General features: G+C 42.1%; 2 protein-coding genes and 1 long non-coding RNA gene across 6 annotated transcripts in view; 2 read left to right on the forward strand and 1 right to left on the reverse strand.

Annotated features, from left to right (window-relative positions):
- Nucleotides 1–14,103, forward strand: part of tyk2 (tyrosine kinase 2) — a 107,976-nt gene extending 93,873 nt beyond the window's left edge. Inside the window, exons 19-24 of the mRNA XM_052042293.1 lie at nucleotides 651–843; nucleotides 3,613–3,731; nucleotides 4,518–4,690; nucleotides 7,121–7,238; nucleotides 8,677–8,787; nucleotides 10,083–14,103. Coding sequence (XP_051898253.1) covers nucleotides 651–843; nucleotides 3,613–3,731; nucleotides 4,518–4,690; nucleotides 7,121–7,238; nucleotides 8,677–8,787; nucleotides 10,083–10,220 — 852 coding nt within the window. The 3' untranslated portion in view covers nucleotides 10,221–14,103. The remainder of the gene's footprint in view (nucleotides 1–650; nucleotides 844–3,612; nucleotides 3,732–4,517; nucleotides 4,691–7,120; nucleotides 7,239–8,676; nucleotides 8,788–10,082) is intronic.
- On the reverse strand, nucleotides 8,320–17,032 carry LOC127585101 (uncharacterized). Its single transcript, XR_007958470.1, has 4 exons — nucleotides 16,906–17,032; nucleotides 14,603–14,819; nucleotides 10,077–10,166; nucleotides 8,320–8,567 (listed from the first exon to the last, which is right to left on the reverse strand). It is a non-coding gene; the product is annotated as an uncharacterized LOC127585101 (long non-coding RNA).
- raver1 (ribonucleoprotein, PTB-binding 1) overlaps nucleotides 16,866–24,400 on the forward strand; it is a 43,863-nt gene continuing 36,328 nt past the window's right edge. For 2 of the 4 annotated variants that reach the window (XM_052042294.1, XM_052042295.1), the window contains exon 1: nucleotides 16,917–17,283. In XM_052042294.1, the coding sequence (XP_051898254.1) occupies nucleotides 16,978–17,283 (306 nt within the window). In that variant the 5' untranslated portion in view covers nucleotides 16,917–16,977. Of the gene's footprint in view, nucleotides 17,284–24,400 lie in introns of all 4 variants that reach the window. The other 2 variants (XM_052042296.1, XM_052042297.1) reach the window with 2 other exon arrangements.

Genomic DNA, 24,400 nt, shown 5'->3' on the forward strand with positions numbered 1-24,400 from the left:
TTCCTTGCACCTTGATCTTCACTGTTGGTAGATGCCTGCTCTGAGTAAACTCCTGTCTAGAGGTTTAATTATTGAGGTTTGTATGACTCAATGAGGTGACTCAGCTCCTGAAGAGCATTCGCTTGTTCCATGCCGACGTCACATGCTGTGGGGACTTCGTAAGGAGAAAGTTGGAGCGGATGCTGTTCAACTGAGCAGCGATGCGTTAGCTAGTGATGCTGATTTTCCCCCTCCACCGCTGGGAGCTGGTTACTGCCCACTGTCTCAGCAGATGGCACTGAGCCTCTTGTAAGTGGCTCCCTCATTATGGTGGGGTTGTGGTCATGTTAAGGAGGCTTCTGTTGGTCTCAGCTCCTGAGCTGGAGTGGTTACAGGTTTCTATTCCGGATCACCCAGCGAAGGCTGCTGTAGTGCACCTCTGTGTGTATGTGTGCGCGCGTGTGCGTGCGCGCACATCCCTGGCCCTGTGTGTGTAAGAGGGTTGGATTGACACCTCACCTCCCACCCCCAACTAATACCTTGCCAATACACCTCTCAGCTCACAGGAAGAATAGGCAGTCCTGAGAGTGGTAAGTGACAGCTGCTGGGGAGTGATTGATGGAGAGAACGGTGGGGAAACATAGTGGTTTAAATAATTTGCTTCATTTCAGGGCCATTTTGGCAAGGTGGGGCTGTACATCTATGACCCATTTAATGATGGCACAGGGGAAGTGGTGGCAGTGAAGTCTCTGAAGTCCGAGTGCGGGGAAGAACTGCACACAAGCTGGACCCGAGAGATTGAGATTCTGAAAACTCTCTACCATGACAACATCGTCAAGTACAAAGGAAGCAGCAGTGAGCAAGGTAATGTAAGAAGCAGGGAGCATTGGCGAGTGCTTGACTTCTGCTTTGTTCTTATCACCAGTTCCACCAGTGAGTAATCTCAGTGCCCACAGTGCAGGGAGAAACAAAGGCTGTGAAATAACTGCTTGTGCTGTGCCAAGTCATGAGTGTGAATGGTAGCTCCTCTGAGTGCCAAGTAGAGAGAACTTGTGCAGCAGCTGCCTTATGAAGTCCCAAAGTGCCTGACAGTCAATTAGGATGAACAGCTAATTTGCACTCAGCAGGATCCCAAGTACAGCAAATGACATGACTGGTTTTTCTTTTTGGTGATATTGAGCATTGAACAAGAACATTTTACTGATCATATAGGGGCAGTCATTTAAAACTAAGATATGCAGGAACTGCTGCTTATGGAGTCATAGACCTATACAGCATGGAAACAGGCCCTTCAGCCCAACTCGTCCATGCTGATCTTGGTGCTCATCTAAGCTAGTCCCATTTGCCCGTGTTCGGCCCATATCCCTATAAACCTCTCCTATCCATGTACCCGTCTAAGTGTCTTTTAAATGTTAAATAAACTCCTCTGGCAGTTCATTCCTTAAAGGATGGTGGATCTGTGGAATTCTCTAACTCAGAGGGTTGTGGAGGCTAGGTCATTGGAGATATTTAAAGAGGAGATGGATATATTTTGGAAAGGTGAGGGAATTGAAGGCTATGGGGAACTGGCACAGAACAGGAGATGAGGCTTGGGGTAGATCAGTCATGATCATATTGGGCAGGTTTGATGGGCCGTGTGGCCTACCCCTGCTGCTTTTTCATCTTCTTGTATCATGAGAAGAAGGGAATGGAAAACATTAGATGGAGAGGGTGAGGCAGTGGTATATTTAAATAGAGAAATAGAAGAATAATTGGGAAGTAAAACAAGCTAACATGTTGCCATGGCTAGAAAATTAGGTGGCTTGAGAGAGTAGGCATAAAAGGGTCTTTTCCTGGTTGACAAGATGTCACAAGTGTTGTGCCACAGAGAGTGCAGCTGCATCCCCAGCTGTTTGCAGTTTATAAAACTGTCCAATTTTTCCTCATAAGACAACCTGCCCATCCCAGGAGTGAGCCTGTTAAACTGCTTCCAATGTATCAATATCTCTCTCTAAACATGCTCCAGAAGCGATCTCACTCATAATTTCTCAAGGAAATTGTGAAGAGGACATGGAGAGACTACAGAGGGATATGGATATGATAGGTGAGTGGGCAAAGATCTGACAAATTGAATATAATGAGGCAAAATATGAATTTGTCTACTTTGGCGCAAAAAATAAAGCCATATTATCTAAATAGCTTGCAGAGACATTTCAGAGCTCTGAGATGCAGAGAAATCTAGGTGTTCTAGTGCATGTTTTGCAAAAAGTTAATGTGCTGGTACGGTAATTAGGAAAGCTAACAATGTTGTGTTGTCGTTTGTTAGGGAACTGGATGCAAAAGTTGGGAGGTTATGGTTCAGTTATATGTGGCAGTTGTGAGACAACTTCTGGAGTATTGTTTAAAGAGGGATGCTAATGCATTAGAAGCAGTTTAATCGGCTTATTCGTGGAATGGGCCAGTTGTCCTACGAGGAAAGATTGGACAGGCTTGGTTTGTATTTGCTGGTGTTTAGAAGAATGAGAAGGGACTTGATTGAATAATATCCTGACAGGTCGTGGCATTGTGGATGTGAAGAGAATGTTGTTTCTTCTGGGAGAATCTAGAACAAGGAGGTCATTGCTTTTTAAGAGAGATGAGGTTCATGAGCCTTTGGGACTCTGTTCCTTGAGAGGTGATGGAAGCAGAGACGGACTATTTATAAGGCAGAGGTAGATAGATACTCGACAAGGGGATCAAAGGTAGTTGAGAATGCAGAGTTGAGGTTACAGTTAGATGGGCCATGATCTTATAAAATGGCAGAAACAGCTTGAGGGGCCGAGTGGCCTATTCCTGCTTATTTACAAGTCTGTAAAAGTTAGAACAGGCATTTATAAGAAATAACTCACCAGTGGAAGGCAGTTACTGAGAGCAGGGTGAAGGGCCTTGGCTATGGGATATGTACAGACCAGAAAACAAGTTACTGCAAAAAGTTGAAGAAAGGAAAAGATTAAAATTGAAATTAAAATAAAAGCTGCAGTTGCTGGAAATCTAAACAAAATTGTGTCTGGCCAGCTCTGCCTTGACAGAATTTTCTTAAAAGAACTGTATGTTGTTGAAAAGCTTGAGGGCACACTTAGAGAGGAAATTTCAAGATGCTAAAAAGGCAACTGAGAACACTATATGCATCTGTCTCTCCTAACTTCCCTGATGTAGGTGCTTACAAAGCACTGGGATGAAACCATATATTTGCTGACACAAGTTGAAATGCATCTGGCAATCGAGGAGAAAGTGGAACTCAGCAGAAAATGGTCAGAGTTTGAGAGGACAAAAGGGGTTCATGTGGGCCCAGAACAGCAATCGGTATTGAATGAGTACCTTCTCCATGTATTGACAGCTGAAGGCACGTGCCTTCCTGAGCAGTGCACAGTGCTGCATGATGTTTGTGCATGGTGTCACTATTCCATAAGAAAATCAAAGATCTGGGAAACTGCTGTTCCTTCATCACAGCCAAAGATTTGATTGATGGAGATTATCTCATTCTCCATTTACCTGTAACAATGCATTCTTACAACCAAGGTCCTTGTACTGATCCATTGTGTTGTCACAATCTGACCAAGAGCAAGAGCACGACTGTCAGTCTTTAACAAATGTCTGTACTCGTTATGTTCTCAGGAGGGCAGATTGTGCAACTGATCATGGAATACCTGCCACTGGGCAGTCTGCGGGACTACCTCCCAAAGCACAACGTGGGACTTGGGCAGCTTCTGTTGTTTGCACAGCAGATTTGTCAGGTAAAGCAATGCTCATTTTCATGTTTTCTTCTGATTGAGTTACTAATCTGCCTTATAAATCCGTCCAGAGTATAGATGGCAATCAAACCATCAAGCTTTTTCCCCACTGCCATCAGGCTCTTGAACCGACCTTAAAAAAAACCTTAACAATATCTCAGACTATATTTCTTTTTTCTCTTAATTTGCATTAATGTTGTTATGTTTATCTTTGTTTATTTTGTCATTTATGTATAATTTGTTAATTTATGTCTATATTAACATGTTTATCATGTCTGTAATACCCTGTGCTGCTGCTGCAAAAGGCTAACTTTCATGGCATTTCTACCCTGTGTATATGCCTATAACAATAAACTTAAACCTGAGCTTCAGTATTTAAGTTTTAGCAAATATTTCACAGAATTTTTGGTGATTAACCATAGCCTGTACATTTTCTAATCATTTCACAGAAAATGGGTGTTGCTGGTAAGGCCAACATTTACTGCCAATCTGTGATTGGCCTCAGAAGTTGGTGACGAGCCACAGCCTTGAACTGCTGCAGATCATGTGGTGAAGGTCCTCTACAGTGCAGTTGGGTTGACAATGAAGGAATGCCAATATATTTTGAAGTTGTGTTAATTGTAGTAAGCTTTGCCATGGTCCCAGCGGCACAGGAACCATAAACATATTGTGATACCAAGAGTGTTAGAACAGTAGTCTCATGGGCAAGGATTGCTTCATGAAGCAGGGTTTTTGAGGTTGACCCAAGTAGTCAGATCCTGACTCCTGCTCTTTATGTCTACCATTCAGGGCATGTCCTACCTACAGTCCCAACGTTACGTGCACCGTGACCTGGCTGCAAGAAACGTACTGGTGGAAAATGAGAATGTGGTGAAGATTGGGGACTTCGGACTGGCGAAAGCAATCCCCGAGCACCAGGACTATTACCGAGTTAAAGACGATGGAGACAGCCCTGTGTTTTGGTAAGCTCTTGCATAGCAACAATGGCAGTTCTAAAAGGGCTGGTTGTTTCCGCTAAGAATGTGGAATATATTACCAGGGAATGTTCGTGACAAATTACAGCAATGGTTTCAAGGAAAAGTTAATTACACAAGGAGGCTTGTGTGGAGTGTAAGTACCAGTGTGGATTACTTGGGACAAGTGGGTGTTTTCGTGCTGTCAGTTTTCCATAATCCTCAATCATTCATTGTCCAACACAAGTCATTGGATGGCCATGAGAAGCAGGAAATCGACAGCCTTCCTCTTGTTACTCTCTGCCATTGAGGTCACTTACAGTGAGCTATTCACTCATTGTGGCTTTATACAGTACAAGTGAATGCTTGAAGCCACTAAATCACTGGAGTAGGATTGGTGTGGTTTAATGTTGAGTTTTGAAGCATGTTTGTTTGTTTATTTGTTCTAAGTTGGGTTGACTGAGAGAGTTGGAGGGTGGCCTTCTCCGGTTTCCAGCTGTGTCATTAGATCTTCACCTGCTGGTTCTTGGATAGTGGAGCCACAGCAAGTGTGGGGGAGTGAGGAGTGCTGGGGTGGGAGATCCCTGAGCAGTGCTCACCTGGCAGGTGATCTGCATCCCTCAGGTGTACCACATGCAGGGGTTGCAGCCAGCCTTCCATCTTACCAAATATGCAAGCTTTTCTTTCTAAAACTCTGCAAATCCATTCACAGCCCTGTCATTTCCTTTCACCCTGCACCATCGCCATTCAGTTATTTACTCTCCAGCCGTTCCCCATCACACTGTTACCCTCTTGTTCTTTTCCTCTACGCTTTGTCTATGAATTTGTTCAAACACTTGTTCATTTATTAACTTTGTATATGATCCAAATTCATCAATCTGGAGCATCAACTCTATTTCTCTCTGAGTATTTTCAGAATTTTGTTTTTATTTTGGGTCCCCAACATCCACAGTATTTTGCTTTAGTTTTTTTTCTGTTGAAGCGACTCCCACTAAGTGTGGTGACGCAGCTGGAGCACGTTCTTCCATCTCTTCAAAGGCGCAATCACCCTCCATTCAGCAGCTTCTTGTTTAAAACAGCTGATGCCAGGAGCTCACCACGAAGGTGTCCACAATAACGAGAGCACTGTGTGCTGATGCAAAAACAAATGTGGTCTTTGCAACAAGTTGTCCTTCGGTGATTGTCATTGCCCTCTTGAACGGCTGGATAGGCTAAGACTTTTTTCCCTGGAGCGTAAGAAGTTCAGGCATGACCTTGTAGAGTTTTATAAAATCATGAGGGGCACATGTAAAGTGAATGGTCACAGTCTTTTTCCCAGGGTAGGAGAGTCTAAAACTAGAAGGCAGAGGTTTAAGGTGAGATGGGAAAGATTTACAAGAGACCTAAGGGGCAACTTTTTCGCACAGAGGGTGATAGGTATATGGAATGAGTTGCCAAAGGAAGTGGTAGAGGTGAGTACAATTACAATGTTTAAAAGACATTTAAACAGGTACATGGGTAGGAAAGGCTTGGAGGCCAAACGCAGACAAATGGGACTAACTTAGGTAGACAACTTGGTCGGCATGTACGAGGTGGGCCGAAGGGCCTGTTTCCATGCTGTGTAAACTATGGCTCTACCAGCCATGGCCAATAGTTGTGCTGTGGAGCCAGTGGCCATTCTACATGTGAGACCATTGTTGGTAGGCTGTGGGATTTTTAAAAAAGGTGTCACAGCCAGCCCGATGTGTACTTCCATATGTCAGCACATGCATTCTGATGCTGGCTTTCAGTGTATTGTTAATCATGGTAATCCTCTCTCCCGTCAACGAGGAATCCTGAGACCATCCAGTGGGAATACAAGCATGTAAATATGTGCAGGAGTTGGCCATCCAGCCCATGGAGGCTGCTCCACCGTTCATCAAGATCATGGCTGATTTCTACCTCAGACATTTTCCAGCATAATCCCTCAACCATTGATTCCCTTAATGTTCAGATATGTATTGATTTGTGTTTTGAATGAACACTATGACTGAGTCTCTAAAGCCTTCCAGAGTAGAAAATTCCAAAGGTTCACTACCCTGAGTGAAGAAATTCCTTATTTCAGTCCTAAACAGTGTACCCCTTATTCATGCACTGTGCCCTCACTCCTAAGCTCCTCAGCCAAGGAAAACATCTTCCCTTCATCTATCCTTAAAGAGTTTTGTATATTTTGATGACATCTCCTAAATTCTAGAGAATACTGTCCAGGTCTACTTGATCTCTGCTGTTGGAGCAATCTGTCCATCCCTGGAACCAGTCAAGTAAATCACCTCCTGAGCTAAGGGCAATAAAATCAAGAGTGCATTGTATCTCTTTGTGATGGAGGTATATTCTTCTTGATCATCTGGCTACTTCTATGAAATATATTAATGACTGAGTACTGGAGTTGGGCATTATTTACATCCTCCTGTTTTGTCCTAGGTATGCTGTTGATTGTCTGAAGGAAGGAAAATTCAATTTTGCTTCCGATGTTTGGTCATTTGGAGTCACGTTGTACGAGCTCCTGACGTACTGTGAGGCCCGACAGAGCCCGCCAGCGGTAGGTCTCCGACAACGGTTCGAAAACTCAAATTTGAGCTTTGCATTTTCTGTGTATCCTTTGCTTCTCTCCTACACACACAATCTTGATTGTTAGTATTTTGTGCTGGAATGAACCAACTACAGGAGAAACCCCTTCAACCTGGGCACGATATGGACCCAACTCCCAGTGGCTCAACAGGCATTGAACCCATTGCCTGTTCTGCCCTTGCCAATGGATTGTGAAGTGACCAGAACCAGTCTGCAGAAATCTGTCTGTGACTCCGGTCAACCTTTCTGCACAGTGACTCTGGTAAGGATTGGCTTTGAGGCAGATCTTCAGGTTCTAATGTTAATCCTCCACAACCCATCCAATGCCCCCTGAAACCAGACACTTGGCCAGACTGTCACTAGTTAGCATAGGCTGTGAGCTTGTTTGGCAAACTATTTGTGGCTGTTTACTGTTTGGCTATTCTTAGTAAAGGGTGAAAATACATGATAAATTAGTGCTGCAAAGTCGCATCTTTTTGCAAGTCTAGATTTAGCACAATTTTAGTCATTGCAAGTTAACATAAGTAGAATTTTCTTGGAGGTGTTTAAACAAATGATTTGTAAGATTAACTCTCAAATGCTGATTGTACTCAATTTTCGTGGAGTGGTAGCTAGGGGCTCCTTGCACCCACACCTAATGAAGGTGTGGAGTGAGCTGCAAACACCGCAGGTTTTGGATGACTCAGGAACCGAGTGAGAGGATGCATGGGCCCCTGGGAGTGTCACTGGATGTCTTGCTGGTACAGAGGAGGATTAATGTCTGTAAGGTAAAAGGTTGATTGTCCTGCAGCCTGCAGCAGTTAGTGCTGATCTGCTAGGACTCTAACTGTTCACCTGCAGATGAAGGGGGACTCTGAGTAAGTTCTCCATAAATAAGCTCTCTGTTCTGATAATAATGTTGAGCATCACACATTTTGCTCTTTTCCTTCAGTGAATCATTAGAGTGGTGGTTGAAAATCTGCTAAAGATTTGACAAAGTGTTTCAAATATATTTAAATGTTCAGGTGTAAGTGAGCAGTACAAGGCTGATACATCTTTAAGTAACAATTGAAATACCCTGTGACTTTCTTTATTACAAGCCAGTTGGTTGTTGATGGCGGAAGGCATTAGTTGAACCACCAGGCACTAAAATGGAGAGCAACCTCCTTACTGAATGCAAGCAGACGACTTCAATGGAAATAAATTCTTTAATGATCCTTCAGGTGGCTGTTCCTGACGTTGCTTTCAACTCCTTCACCAAGGTGGTATTCTGGTTTAAGTCTATGAACCAGAGTTTCAGTTCAAACCTCCATCTTGTCCCCTGCAAACACCATTAGAGTGGGAAAGAGTCATTAATAATCAAGCCCACAGTTTTAAACGTGTCATCAGTGTATAAAACAATCACTTAGTTATTTTCAACATTTTTACAGAAATTTATTGAGATGATTGGAGTGACACATGGACAGATGACAGTGGTCCGACTGATTGATCTGCTGGAAAGGGGCAGACGTTTGCCTTGTCCAAAGACCTGTCCATTAGAGGTAAGAGTATAAATCTCTGGCTATAAGTGCAATGTTTTCATTTCAGACACACAGCCTCTCCCATGGTACAAATGAGAATGATCAATGATATCTTCTGGATTTATTTACTTAAATTGAATTTCAAGAGTCTGTTTGAGGCTGCTGTGAGCGGTTGTGTTGTTTCCCTTTAATCCTTGAGTCCAGCTCTCATTTTGGTAAATCTGCGCCACATTCTCCTTAGAACCAATATCTTTCCCAAGTTGTGATACCCTGAACTGGTTGCATTACCTCGGGTTTAGGCTGACCAGGGCTTTGGATACCTTGATTCCAGCATTTATCCTTGTGCTCTAATCCTTTAAAGACCAGCATTCCGTTAGATATTTTCTTTGTTTTCAGTACCTGCCCATGACATTTTAATGTCTTTTTGGACCTCCACTGCTAGATTTTCCCTGTTTACAAAAATATTCTCCTTAGGTCCAAACCTCATTTTGCTGCATTGAGATGTATTTGCTGCAGTTTGCCTATTCACTTCATCCCTGTAATTTAGTGCTTCCATCCGCATTGCTGACATCTCTGTCCGTCTTTGTGTCATGGACAAATTTGCATGCAAGGCTTTCTACCTTGGCCATTTATAAATATGGTGAATGGTTGTGGCCCCAAACGTAGGTCTTTGTGAGACACCAATTGATCATATCCTAACAAAATTAATATCTCCCCTGCATCCCAACTCTTCTTCTCCTGCCATTTGGTCAGTTTCCCAGCCAGGTGAATAAGTTGGCTTTAATGAGCGACTATATAAGGGACTTCTATCCATGCTTTCCGGAAGTGCATATACATCCACAAACATTACCTTTCTCTTGTTTTAGTCACCCCTTCTTAAAATTTTATCACATTTGTCTGATAAGACTTACACTTTACAAATCCATTCTGTCTCTGACCAAGATTTTCAGGCATTCTATCATTAGATTATGATAATTTCCAAACAAAAGACATTGGGTTGACTGATGTGTCATTTCCTTGTTTTGTCCCCACCCCTGCTTCACCTTTCTTAAATAGCAGTGTGACATGCACAACTTTTCAATCTGAAGGAACAGTTCATGAATCTAGAGAGCCTACCTACTTCAGAATAGTAGAATGGAAACCATGGAGGATTGTTTGAAACATTGGTTACCATTTGGCCTTTATTCTCCTCTTGAATATTTTGCTTAATTTTCTTGGGATGTCTGGCTTGTTCCTCACTTTACTCTAAGCCTGCCATTTTCTTATTTTCTTTGACAGTTTGATGGTGAATAAAGTTCTCCTTTTTTTACCTCCAGGTTTATCAGCTGATGAACAAGTGTTGGGAATCTGACCCAGCTCGTCGACCCAAATTTCAGGAGTTGTTTCCAATATTTCAGAAGCTGTATGAACGATACAAAAAGATTGAAACTTCAAGCATTCTCCAGAAGTATTAAACACCCAAAGCTTCCAACCAACCTTCATCTTTCTTTATTACTGCCCCTGCCTCTATTCCGATCTCCTCCACTCCCCCGTCCATCTCTCCCCAACAGGGTTGTCAACTGTTGCAACAGCACCAAAAGCGGTCGCCATATTATGAACAGCAAGCTCCCATAAATGGTATTGAGATTGCTTTTGGTGTTTGACCATGGCTACATGTTGACCAGGATACTGACAGAGCACCCTGGAACTCTTCAAATAGTGCCGAAACAGGGAGGCAAGGCCTCGGTATTGTGTCTCAGTTGGAAGATATGAATAGCACTGGTCACGTCTTTAACTGTGGAATCTTATTTAGATCATTGCTGTTCAGTGGAGATTTTGGCAAATTGTGGCCAAGAAGTGCGACTGCGGAAAAGACTTCTGCTGAAGGTCCACGTTTTTTCTTAACTCCTTCCAAACATTCGGAATGGGGGTTTGAACTTGACTTGAAATCAGGATAATCAAGTATACAGCGGCACATATACTACACTTTTGTTAACTTTTGTGAAGTTCAGATGCCATGGATAATTAAGCGTTGGGAAATGCAGTTTGATTTTCCTTCTGAATAATGTCTGTGAGAGTCTTAATGAAGCTTAAAAGATGCAGCTTAGTGTCTGGTGTAATCTGCTGTGTCACACAACAAAACTGATATAGCAGTGTTTATTTTCTGAACCACGCCAAGAGTTCACTGGTGCATCTGACCCTGTTGCTTTTTAATACTGTCAATATTTGTGTTATACCAAATGCTAATGGACCTATGTACTTTGTTTTTTGAGTTATGAAATATAATGGAAACAAATTAACTTTCAGGATATAGCAGCAAGGTTTATAGTGTTGGGAAATGAAAATCACCGCCGTCTTCTTTAATGTGACTATCACCTACTAGTGTTGCATGCCTCTGCATTATGTCTGCCAAACAACGTTACCTAGCATCATATTGGAGGAGAGGAATCATCACTTGTTCCCCTGCCATGGTTGTGATATAGCTGACTTTACTGAATGCTGAATCTATTTGTCCCTTCATTTTAAAACTGTATCCTGCTGCAGTCTGGAGTAAAATCAGTGATACATCAGTACATTGTGCTAAGATTATCTGAGCTGCAAGCATACTGAAGCCAGGCAGGTAAATGCAGCATGCTCTCCCTTATCTGGAAACAGATAAAAGCCCCAGAAGTAGAAACATGACTCAGTATCCATATCACCTGTGAAGGGATTGAGCAGACAGTATGACCAGCACCTCCCCCAGGTTTCTAGTATTCTCTTGCACTTCTTACTGTATATGCACACTGTTCCACAACTACTGTTCTGTTGGTATTCTAAGACTTTATCTTGCAATGCAACAACATTGTGGAAAGGCACTTCATAAATCATGTTAGTATTAAACTGATAGTTACACTTGCTTAATTGTGTAGTTTGCATGATACAGCTAACGTTTATGACTGCAGTACCCACTCATTAGGAAAATTTGCTGCAAGAGTTACTGAGCTCAGTTGTGGCACAGTTAAATGACATTTTAAATGATCTTGGAAGGAGGGTTCCTCCAGTTCTTGATGAACACAGCCACTGCTTGATCTACCTTTGGGAATTTTCCAAGTTTGGTTTGCTGCCTGTGCTGAGTTGTTGCCCTTGGCTGGTGCCACACGGTTGGCCCTCAGCTGATGGGATTGCATAAACTCTGGTCGTTTGGGTTAGGAACATCATCAGGAGAGTGGAGCCAAGAATGGGGTTGGCACACTCTGTAATTCCTTCAAAGCAGTTTTATCATTGACCTTCAAACATTTTTCAACAGTTCCCATTTTTTTGAACCTGAGAATCTTTTGATTCTTTGTATCTGCGTGTGGCTTTTTATCAGTTGCTCCCAGTACAGCTCAAGCTTTGAAAGTGATTTTGGATTTTTGAACAGCCTTTTAAATCAAGGCTGAGTGACTCTGTCACTGCCAAGGCCCCTGAGCCAGTTGGAATTATCAGCTTCCCTCGACCAGAATGCCATGAGGTAGACAGTGAACCTTGGAAAAAGTCAGATGAGGGAAGCAAAGATGATGGATGATTTGTTCTCCACTGCCCCTCTCCTCAGTGCATGCAGTGGATGATCAGTTTACACCAGGCTGTGATTTATGCATAAGAAGGCAGCTCCAGACTGCAGGCTTATCAGTTTTGCCTTGTCCATGACATCTGTGAGGTGATGAAATTAGAAAAAAAAGCTGGAATTACAGAGCAGATATTTTGTGTTGATCTACAACTTTGACAGTGGGGAAGGAGCACAGCTTCTGATCTCACTACTTATTATCATGGTGACAATTTGTTCTTGCAGCAGTGACCAGTTTGTGAGAACAAGGAACTGAACTCTGCAGCACAAAACACACCAGGAGGAAACAAACTGATGTTTCATGAATAATTTGCTTTTGTATAGCAGCTCCTGTATAATAAAATGACCAAAGATGCTTAATGGGTGTATTATAAAACAAGTCAGTCACTGAATTATTGAACAGGAACTTGTTTCAAGCATTTGAACTGGACAAAGAAACAGGAAAATAAATGGTTTGAAAATCTCCAAAGATATAGAAAAGTCAAAAAAAATCTCTTGTCATAACATGAACTTTATGGGATTTTTGTGTAATTATCTGCACCATTATATTTGGAGATTGATTGTCAATGATGGGAATATTGCACAAGAACATGTGGCCAATTTACTGTTTAAAATTGTAATTATTTTAAGTTCACATTGATGGACACAGCATAAACTATTTTGGAATACTGTGTGTGGAAGGCTCTATGTGCACGCACAGATTTGCACTTTGTAAATGGAATCTGGCAAAACTGAAGCCAGTGAATGATTCTACCTTTCTTTCTCTAAAGGGCTTTAACGGTAACATTATGATCTTGTGAATGTGATTGGGGATATCATTATTCATGTGTTTATACCAGTTGGCAAATTGGATGATTTCAATGGACCTCCACTAATTTAAGCATTTTTTTATTGCCTTCACTCTCGTCAGCTTGTTACTCTATGCCCACACCATTTATTTATTAATGTTACGCAACTAAGTTGCATTGAAATTCATTTAAACAATGAATCGCATTAAAGCAGTGTGGTTTATATTTTTTGATGTGAACATTAATTTCTTATAAAGTACTCCCTTTTTTGATTTTACTTCCTGGAGCCTTCTGTATCCATGTGGTCCAGTTGTCAGGGAAGAAGCATCAGGATTTCAACCCATTGATGCGTAAAGAAAGGCAGTAGATTCCCAGTTCAGAATGGTGGGTGACTTGTAAAGGGCAGCCTTATGCTGCTGCCCCTGTCTTTCTAGGTTCCAGGACAGGCAAGTTCCTGCAGTGCATCTACTGTTGCTTTTCTTGGGTTTACTCCAGATCATGATTTCATGAGAAAAGAAGCAACATGGTGATGTGAGCACCTCTTGCTGTGCTCTTGTCATAGCTTTCCCTAATATGTAAATCTCTTCTCAGCTCTCAGAGTTTTAAACTACACCTTGTACTTTTGGGAAGCAATGCTATTTCACCAAAAGGTTAAAAACTTACTTTAGTTGTAGAGGTAGAAAGAGGTTTCACATGTCTTGCCAAACACCCAATAAATGTGTGAGTGATGGTGTTAAAAGTGGACTGCACGGCTGGGTTAGTTTGCTATGCTGCAGATTAAATTATCTTGCCAATGATTAAGGAAAATGGGGCTTGAAATTAAGAATGGATATGGATTATCTGCAGATCTTTTCCATTTTTAAGTAGAGCATATGCCAATCCACATCATTTATCATGGAATGTTTTTATTTTATTCAGATAACCATATTGTGTTCCAGCATTGCAATTATTCCTTCTAAAAGTAATAAACTGTTCATTTTCACTCTCTGCTTTTGCTTGTTATTGCCTCCTGACCTTAGTTATACAGGTTCTAATTAAATGTGGAATAAACCAAACTGATAGAAACTTGGCCAGAGCTTTTGTAAGCTCAGACTCTAAGTTAATCTTGGCCAGGATGGCGCTGTGCAACTGGCAGTACTCAGGTAGGGGAAATCAGTCACAGGGCCACCACCAAAGGACCCCATGGGGAAATTCTGGTTTTGAAAATTGTCTTCTTGGGATCGAGTATTGTCAGCACAGCCTGACGTTATTGCCCTTCAGAAACTTGAGTTATTCTTCCTCTGCAAAATGCTTCATCCTTTTGCTGATACTTGAGCTGGACTTGCAGATGAATTGTGACCACCTGAGTGAGGACCTGCTGATGGACTGCCCTTGGCTCCCCAACAGGCATAGGGATGGGAGACTATGATCAACACAGTGACATTGTCCTACTATTTGTGCATAGCAATATCCCAACAAAAACATCAACTGATGACTAAGCACTGACCTAAATTGCAGCATTGCAGGTTTCTCACTGTCAGTTCACAGTTGCAGTTGAATGGATTGTTCAAATTGCCTTTGCTTCCAGGATCCTTGGCTTCCATCTCAGCCACTCCATTTTCACACTTGGTCAATTGCAGGGTCTGGCCACCACCTCGGCCACTTCCAGGGGTCCTGGCCTCCCTCTTGGCCACTGCTGTCTGAGCACTCAATCGTAGCTTGACCTGTTTTTGCAGCAAACGTGGTTAACTAAACCCAGTGACATCCCTGGATTGGAGGAATGAACTGCTGTGCCTCAAGAAGGATATATCGATGTGTATCGGGGGGCGGTGGGGGGAAGGAGGAAAGGTAGAGGGTTTGTGAAGACAATTATTAAAGTAAAGCATTCCCACAGACTTTATTTAAAGATGTCAATTATGCTTTTAAATTAGGCATCAAGTATTCAATATTTTAAGTTTCACCCCTCCCCTCAAGTTGCAAGTTACTCCAATTCTTAAAAAAGTAAACTTTTTTGCAACTTTGTCCAAGTCTCTTGGCTGCTATTTTCTGAAGTTCATCCCGCTGTTTGGGTATAGCATTGTGGAAGACCATATGATCTCTTATTGGTTCTAGTGCATTGGACAAGCACTAATTGCACAAGCCTACTCAGTGGTACTTGAATCCATGATATTCTGAATTAAGACAAGAATCTTGCCCACTGTGTGTTACCCTTTTGCCATATCCCATCTGACGTTGTCTTTGGATCTGTCAACACCGCAGACGGCATTAAGATTTAAATACATGAGGTGATGTTCTTATGAGCAGAAATGCACCCCTTGCCTTTTGACAACCCTCTTGTTTTGTCAGTCACTTTTTTCCCGACTGTACCACAAATTACTTAATTTCATCATTTGCACTTTTCGTTGGTTGTTCAGGACCATCATCCCTTCCTCTATTGTGTGTATTTATAGCACTTACTTTTGTAATCAACATCATGATTCTAACCAACTTGAAAGTAATTTGATAATATACAGCTAATTCAGCAGGGGTAAGATATTTGTACACTGCACAGTAAGTTTGAACGCCTCTGCCTGGGACTGAAGTCTGTTTGGATACATGTCACACAGCACTTCCTACGTCCACACCTCCTCTACCTTTTTGTCATATTTGCCTTCACAGCCATCCTCCATTTGCCCCACAACCAATTAAAACTGAACCTCAACTCGACCCACAGTCAGGAATCAGCAACCTCATTTTCTCGTCGGAAATTTAGATAACTAGTAAAAGCAAGTATTAGTTTAATACTGGTGTTTTAAACAGTGGCCAGGACATTCCTGGCCACGTCAATAGGTTACCTCCTACACAATGAGCTTTTATTTTCTGGAATAAACTCTGCTGCGGCACCTTATCAAATGCTTTCTGGGAAATCTAAATATAGTACATCAAGCAGTTACTTTATTGGCATCAGATTTTACACTATAGATGTTTGTCATTTGACCCGCCTGGACTATCGCCCAATGTTTCTCCATTCATTTCTCCCATAACCATTTACCCTGATATCTGCCTTGTCTTAATACAAATGCTCTCGGGAGAAATTCCTCCTTTACAACAGCTGTGCTTCAGTGGTTTGCACTTAATTTATGACTGTATTCGTCTCGGGATTGTGAGTTGAAGTCTTGCTTCAGCGATTTGAACATAAAAATCCAGACTGTGCAATACGAAGGGAACATCTCACTGGTGGGGGGACATCACTATTGGAAGTACCTTTCACATGAGGTTTTACCTTTGCTATTTGGATGGAAGTAAAAACTCCCCTTGTTTTGAAGAACAAGATGCTCTTTCCTGATAACCAAGCACCAGTTATCCCTCAACTACCGAAAGGTTATCTTGCCTTCATACAGTGTGGGATCCTGCTATGTTCACATTGGCTGCTGAATCTCCTGGAGTCCCCACGCATTTAAAGTGACTTTAAAGTCTTGTAGATTATCTTGAACGCCCTTTATTGCCGTTAAACTGTAATTAATGTTGACCCCCCCCCCCCCCCTCAAGATGCTGTTCCCTGATAACCAGGCACCAATAGTTATCCCTCAACTACTAAATGATTATCTGGCAGTGATTATTATACAATCTGGGATCCTGCTATGTTCACATTGGCTGCTGAATCCTCACGCATTTAAAGTGACTTTAAAGCCTTTAAGATTATCTTGAACGCCCTTTAATCCCTTTAAACTGTAATTAATGTTGGACCCCCCCCTTACCCCTCAAAGCTCGCGAGATTTGCCCATTGCGGAAGGGTGTTTGGAGCGTAAAACTAATCAAAGGCCGCCTTACTCAGCGGTGGACGTCCGTGTTGGTTCAATCCGTCCAGCCAATGACAAGCGGCGATCCTGTTGCTAATTCAAGATGGCGGCCACCGTGTCCGTTACTTCGCCGGCCAGCGAGTTGAGGGAGAAGGGGGAAGATGAGGGGAGGAAGCGGGCGGAGGCGGAGGGAGGAGGCTGCCCGGATGCCGAGCCCTGCTCCAGGGCCGACCCGGAGGCCGACGGAGGGGAAGGCGGGGAGGCCGCGTCGCACGGGCGGACTCCCGAGGAGACGCTGGCCGAGCTGGAGGCCGAGGAGAAGCGGCAGAGGCTGGAGCGGAGCCGCCGCGAGTTCCGCAACCGCCGCAAGATCATCATCAGGAACCTGCCGCAGGACATCATCACCCAGGTAAAGGGCCGCGGCGGCGGCCGGTGGCCCGACGGTGAAGCCCCGGCGCCGGGATGCAGCCCCGGGCCTCGCCCGCCGCTCCGCCGCACGGCGGTGGCGCGCAGCCTGTTGGCCCGGATGTCAGCTGTCAATCAAAGCCCGTCCCCGGGCTCACGCTGCTGCGTCAGCAGCGGCTCCAGCGGCAGCCCCGATCTTTGTTCCTTGCACCGGGGAAAGGGGCATGATTGCTCTTTCACGACCGTTGCACACTTTAGCTTGCTCTTTCACGACCGTTGCACACTTTAGCTTGCTCTTTCACGACCGTTGCACACTTTAATAAAAGACTAACTCTTCACAATTATATCGCACAAACTATCTCCACAGTTTCGAGCCATCTGTGTGATTTTATTTTTGAAGTGTGATTCTTTTATAGGAAATGGTGCCACGGCAAGTTTCCGCAAACTAACTAGACTGTTCATGCAATTTACTTCAAGGGTAAATACTGGCTAGGGGAAGAACTTCAATTTAGTGTAATGGAGTTATTTATGGGAGAACAAATCAGATCCTGTTTCATGATCTTAATAGAAAAACTCCAGTCGTTTATTTGTGCCTGTACTTTTTTTGCTTTCAAGTCTCTGAAATGAGACTTGAACCCACGTTCTGATGTAAAAGGAAGCATGCGACGTAGCCGGCCACAGCTGACGATAAGGGATTGTGTCCAGTAGGGTTTTTAAAGAAAAAGTGGGGAGAATTCTTTGGAACAGGGGTGCCTGAAGGGAGACTTAATCGAGGTGCATAAAATCTGAGGGGCTGAGGTGGAGTAGATAGGAAACTGGTGGATTAAAAATCTGGGGCCGTGGAACCTGCTGGAAGGACCAGAGGGGAAGTGAAAACAGCTTTTAGCTCTGAAGGTGGTAGTGGTTTAAGAGCTCAGTATGTGGAAAGGTAGTAGGGGCAGAAAACATCACTACGTTTTAAAAAGTGCCTGGATATGGATATTAAGAATTATAACCTGTAGGGCTATGGTTCAAATGCTTTAAGATGGGTAGCCCCTTTTTCACAGACATAGGCAAATGTCCTCCTTGGTCATGAACTTTCTGTAATTATATGAATTCTTGAAATCAGATTTGGAATGATGAATTTTGACATTCTGAAGGTTGTTGCTTGCTTGCTAATTTCAACGTGGAAGGAGTCCATTGAGTCCATGCTGGGTCCCAGCAGAGCAATCCAATCAGAAGCATTTCACCATCTTATTTTCCCTACACCCCTACAGCAACTTCTCTCTTTGATGTTTATCAATGCATTTTGATTCTTTTGACACTTACCCACTTTAAGGGTGAGTGGAAACCGCACTGATCACAGGGAAAGTGTGCAAGCTCTGTGCAGACGACACCTAGGGTCAGGACCTGTGACCAGGTCAGTAGACTGTTCCACTCCCACCCATGTTCAAAGATCCTATAGTTATAGGGGTGCTTCAAAGTCAGCAATGGAGATACCAGATTTCTTGAACTTCAGCTTGGATGTGGTGTGTGGCAGAAGGCTGTTTGTGCTCTGTTTCATTAATATATAAACTTCATCAAAGTTTGCATTTAATTGAGGGAGATTTTGAGTCTTTCACATCTATTGTCATCATCAAGCCCCACTCGAAGATGTGTGCACTTTTTTTTAAAAGCATTTGGTTGAACTGTAACAGGAATAGTTATTTCCCTCTTCCCACCCATTGTCCTAATGCACATCAAAGTAAGTGATTTTTGTCCTTGATAATTAGTAGTTCTTGTTGTTACTGAGCAAAACAAACCTATAGACGTACTAGAGTTCTGTATTGTGCACCTGTGCTAAAATTTGAAGCTATTCATTGGGTTGGGCTTAAGTTTAGATACCAAAGGTAAAAGCAGCATTTTTCCTGACTTCACCAACCAGTCTTTGTATTTTTTTTAAATAAGAACTTGTTGTTGGTGTGGAAGTGATCCAATTATGGAAATTTGTTAATCTGATATTCTGCCTCATTCAATATCAGGCGATCTCAAACAACCGTATGTTGCCAAGCAAAGGATCCCAAGTCAGACCACAGGATCAATGAACTTGAGCAATAAAGACAATAGCATGGGGAGAATATCTGGAAGTGTGCAGTCTGCTTGTTTGGATAATATGTGAAAGATGAGATTCATTAAAGCAAATTTATAATTTGAAATTAACCTGGTGAACATTTATGGCATGTGACAATGCTCACAAATAAGTTGGATATTAATATTGGAAAATTGTGCTCTTCATTAAACTCGTATGAGCTGATAAGTTGTTGGATGATGATTTACACTTTCTATTGAATTAAACATGATTTATGAGAAAGCAATCAATTTTATGATTTCTTGCTGCAATGAAATTATTTTTCCCTCTCCCACAGAATCCAAAGCTCTCAAATTTTGTTCAAAATCCAGTTTTACTAGTTCTCTTTTTATTGCCCTTTTCCTTCACTTTGCGATGGATGATATAAAAATGATTGACAGACTCTCAACCATTTCATATGGGAGAAGTATTTATCCTAAATCTGAAGTTCATGAATGGTCCTTGGACAGCTGGATAGGTTTTCCTTAATTTACAGTATGTTGTTTTTCAATTTTGAGGGAACTTGTACCTGGGCACTTGGTTGGAGTAGGATTTAAGTTTGCAGCAGCTATTTGATATCTCTTCTTTGCCTTGGAAGTTGGACATAAATATTCAGGAAGAAAACATCTAAATATCCAAATTTAACAATTGTAAGCTGGATCTAGTTGTTACATCTTGCCTTTCCAAAATGGTATTCAGGTGGCCATAAAACAATAAAAATCAATAATTATTAAGGTTTTGCTCACAGTGCAGCATGAGTTGGCATACGTGATCTTGACTCTACGCCCTCTTTCCTTTCTCTCCCTAGTTTGCTAAGTTCTGTAAAGGCAAACAGTTTGTGTTCAGGCTGCTTGTAGTAAAGGGACGGTTCTTAACTGATTAACCCATGTCCATTTCTCGGAATTGGCTTTAGTCAACTTCCAATAGTTACAGTTTTAAATTTTGAGACCTGAACAATGAATATTAATTATTGTACAATTTAAAACTCTCCTGAATGGGTTCACATTAAATAGTAAGGTTCCACACATTGCCTGGTTATTTATCTTGGGGCTATCTATTTCATGAACTGTTAATTCGATTAATAGTGTTTGGTAGGATGCAGGAAAGCCCTTTTTCTTTCAGTTAGTACCATGGAATTTTTTTACACTTGTCTGAGAGGACAGAAGAAATCTCATCCAAAGATGGCACTTTCAAACCTGAGCATTGTTCGGTTTGTCAGGCTCAGCTTCAAACACTAGCACTGGTCACAACTTGACTTCTTAGTGTTGCACACTGTCACCCCATTTTAGTTTAAATTCTTCTTCATGACCATGCTACCTCAAACTTTTTTTTCTTTGCTGTCTACTGTCTTACCTGCCCCTGCATGTTGGATTTTACCTTTATTAACTTACAGGATATGAACATTGCTGGTGAGGCCACCTTTTATTGCCCTATTGTTTGAGACACACCCCAAACCACTGGAGTTACTCCTGGAGTGCTTCTGGGGAGGAAGTTCCAAGATTTGAACTTGGCAACAATGAAGGAAAGGCAATATATTTCTAAGTCAGGATTATGTACATCTTGGAGAGGATTCTGCAGATGGAGGTGGTCTTGTGCGACCACTGCCTTTGTCCTTACTAGCAGTAGCGACTGTGGATTTGAGAAGAAATGTTACCAAGGTGCTGCGGTGCTAGTGATGAGTAAACTTTTAGTGTGGTGGGTTTGGATGGCATTCAAGCTGGTTGCTTGGTTCTAGATGCTGTCACGCTTTTAGGGGGTTGTCGGGTCTACGTTAGTCCTGAGTTCTCCTTACTTTTGCCTTGTAGATAGTGGAGTGGCTTTGGGGAGTCAGGAAATAAGTCTCTTGCTACATAATAGCCAATCTCTGTGTTGCTCTGGCATGAGTGGTACTTGTGGCAGATCCATTTCAATTTCCTGATGGTGGAGGATGTCAGTAATATCATTGAATTTCAGGGGAGGTGATTGGACTCTTAATGGAAATGATCAGAGCAAAGCAACTGTGTGACCTGAATATTCTTTTCAACTTATCGGCCTCTGCCCTGACATTCTTGATCTTACTTTGAGTAAGGAAGGACCACTTCTTTATCCATGGAGCTTTCTGAACGTTGTTCCAAGTCCTTTACTTTCACTGTCAAATGTTGCAAACCTTGCAATTATTTTAATACTGCCTCTCGTTACTATTACAGACTTCTATCCCACTTCCTCATTGTTGCTGCCTCCCATTTAAAGTGCTTTGACATTATGTCCGATATACAGAACTGTATCATCTATTTGAGTAAATATTTTTCTGGCAAAATCTTAGAGATAGTAAGTATCTTTGTTCTATTTATCAAATAAAAATGAATGTTGACTTCCTCTCCCTTTCCCCTCTGTGGCAGGGTAGGGAGATTGGAATTGGTTTATTCTTGTCACGTGTACCGAGGTACAGTGAAAAAACTTGTCTTGCATACCGTTCATACAGATCAATTCATTACACAGTGCATCGAGGTAATACAGGGTAAAACAATAACAGAATGCAGAATAAAGTGTTGCAGTTACAGACAAAGTGCAGTGCAGGCAGACAATAAGGTGCAAGGTCATAAGGTAGATTGTGAGGTTAAGAGTCCATCTCATCATACTAGAACTGTTCAATAGTCTTATAACAGCGGGATAGAAGCTGTCCTTGAGCCTGGTGGTACGTGCTTTCAGGCTTTTGTATCTTCTGCCCGATGGGAGAAGAGAGAATGTCCTGGGTGGATGGGGTCATTGATTATTCAGGCTGCTTTACCGAGGCAGCGAGAAGTGTAGACAGAGTCCATGGAAGGGGAGGCTGGTTTCTATGATGTGCTGAGCTGTGTCCACAGCTCTCTGCAGTTTCTCGTGGTCACGGGCAGAGCAGTTGCCGTACCAAGCCGTGATGCATCCAGATAGGAAGCTTTCTATGGTGCATCGATTTAAAAACTGGCAAGGATCTATAGGGACGTGCCAAATTGGAGATGGAGGGAAAAGCATGAATACATTGTCTGTAGTTGATTTAACTGATCCTGGATGAGGCAACAAGTGGGGGTGGGGGGAGAACTAACTTCTGGGAAAAGTAAGGAGAAACAAAACAAAAGGTGCTGGAAACACTCAGCAGGTAAGGTAGCAGCAATGGAAAGCAAGGGTTTTTGACCTGAAATGCTAACTCTGTTCTTCCCCGGACACTTCCTGACCTGCTGGGTGTTTTCAGCGTTTTCTGTTTTTGTTTTGGATTTCTAGCATGCACATTTTTTTTCTTTGATTTGTGTTTTCAAAGTTGGCTGACAGATTGGTTCAAGTCTGTGACCCTGACTGCCATCCAATGTCTGTCCCTGGAAGCTGTACGTGGAGTTTGACTAAGAGCGAGTTGGACTGTGTTTGTAATACATCCCATCACCATCCCCTTCTGGAAATATTGTAAGGGCCCCTAGCATTACCTAAACTTGGTATCTGCAAATTAGAGATTGGGAGCTTGGACTACCTGCCCAAAACCACCAGAGAACTGTGTCCTGGTAGGAGTCAAAATCCAGAAATGGGACAAAAATAAATAGAAGCACAGTTGAGGATATGTATGGCTGTCAATGACTGGAAACATTTTAGAAATAAAACCTTGAAACAGTATCATTACAATAGTTTTACCAGAATGCCTCTTTCTCCTTCCTCTCCCCCCAAACCACCATCAAATCACCCAAATAAATTTTCTTTTAGGTTGAGATTTTAGGTGTCAAGTATTCTTGAAAAATATTTTTCTATTATGTGACAACTTGTGAATAAAAAAAATTCTTGCTATTGGTCCATATCCAAAGTACATAAAAAGGAGCAGAAAAGTTTTGGGATTGATTTGGATGAAGTCCTTATTAGTGGGACTGATTATTCCTTCCAAACCAATCATAAGAATTTGGACTCTGTCTGCCTTTCTTGCTTGCAAGCTCAGTAAGAGGCAGTATAAATGCCTTCACACCTGGTGATTTGTGGAATAATTTTGTAACAATCTAGCTCTATTGTGTAATTACTAATTGACTATGTGATGCATTCAGGTACATTACAGCACCACCCATCCACAAGCATCTAACTTTTCTAATAAAACTTTGAAGGTAAAAGTAAGTCAAAGCAGCGCCCGTCTAATTCAACTTTCAACTTTTTTTCTTCAGAATCAATCTCCTCTATCAGAATTCCATTTAGGTTTTGGTGGCTTCTAATAGTCTGTGCAATTTGCCTTTCCTCGTACATGTTTTGATTGGCTATTTGACAACAGGGTTGTCATAAACAACCCTGACTCTAGCTGTCTCTGGCATCCACATTCTTGTAAATGCTATAGTGGGTGTTCTGTTTGTCTTTCTTGTAGGAATGTACTGAGGGGAAATTTTGACTGGTGTTGGCTCACTCACCACAGAGCTGTGATCCATGTAGCTCAACAGCTTGCCAGCTGAATTCACTGATGTTTCAAAAATAGGAAAGAATCACAGGCAACAGATACTCTGGTTTATGCACAGTTGCATTAAATATATTAATGAGCAATGAATGTTGAATTTGCAAATATAAGTTGGTCATGCCATGTTGGAAGGGTTTGCAGTCTGAGCTGTCTCATTTTACGAAGTATATCAGGCTGATTAGTCACGAAAGCAAATGTTCACCTGAATGATACAAGAATGAGAGAGAGAATTGTGAAGACTTTTAAGAATCGTATCTATTATCACTCATACAAAACAGGATATAAGATCCTTTAAGGTTTTCAAAAATCAAAGGTTGATAGATTGAACAGTGAAAACTCCTCCATTGGGAGAGGGTTTGACAGTGATCACTAAATAACATGGGGAGAAGTTACATTTTTACCTAACAAGATACAAGCACAATGTTTCATCATGAGTGCCTGTTATGGCCCAAACTATTAGATAAATATTCTGATTGGAATCCCTAATAAATTAAGGTTATGGGAAGTGGCATTGCCCTCCACTTGATCAGTTGGCATCAGGCCAGTGGAACAAATTGGCTTTTACTGAGTTGTAAAAGAGCCCTCTCACTTTTTTTTGCATGGAAT

The sequence above is a fragment of the Pristis pectinata genome, chromosome 31, assembly GCF_009764475.1.
Source record: "Pristis pectinata isolate sPriPec2 chromosome 31, sPriPec2.1.pri, whole genome shotgun sequence".
In the NCBI taxonomy this organism is placed as follows: Eukaryota; Metazoa; Chordata; class Chondrichthyes; order Rhinopristiformes; family Pristidae; genus Pristis; species Pristis pectinata.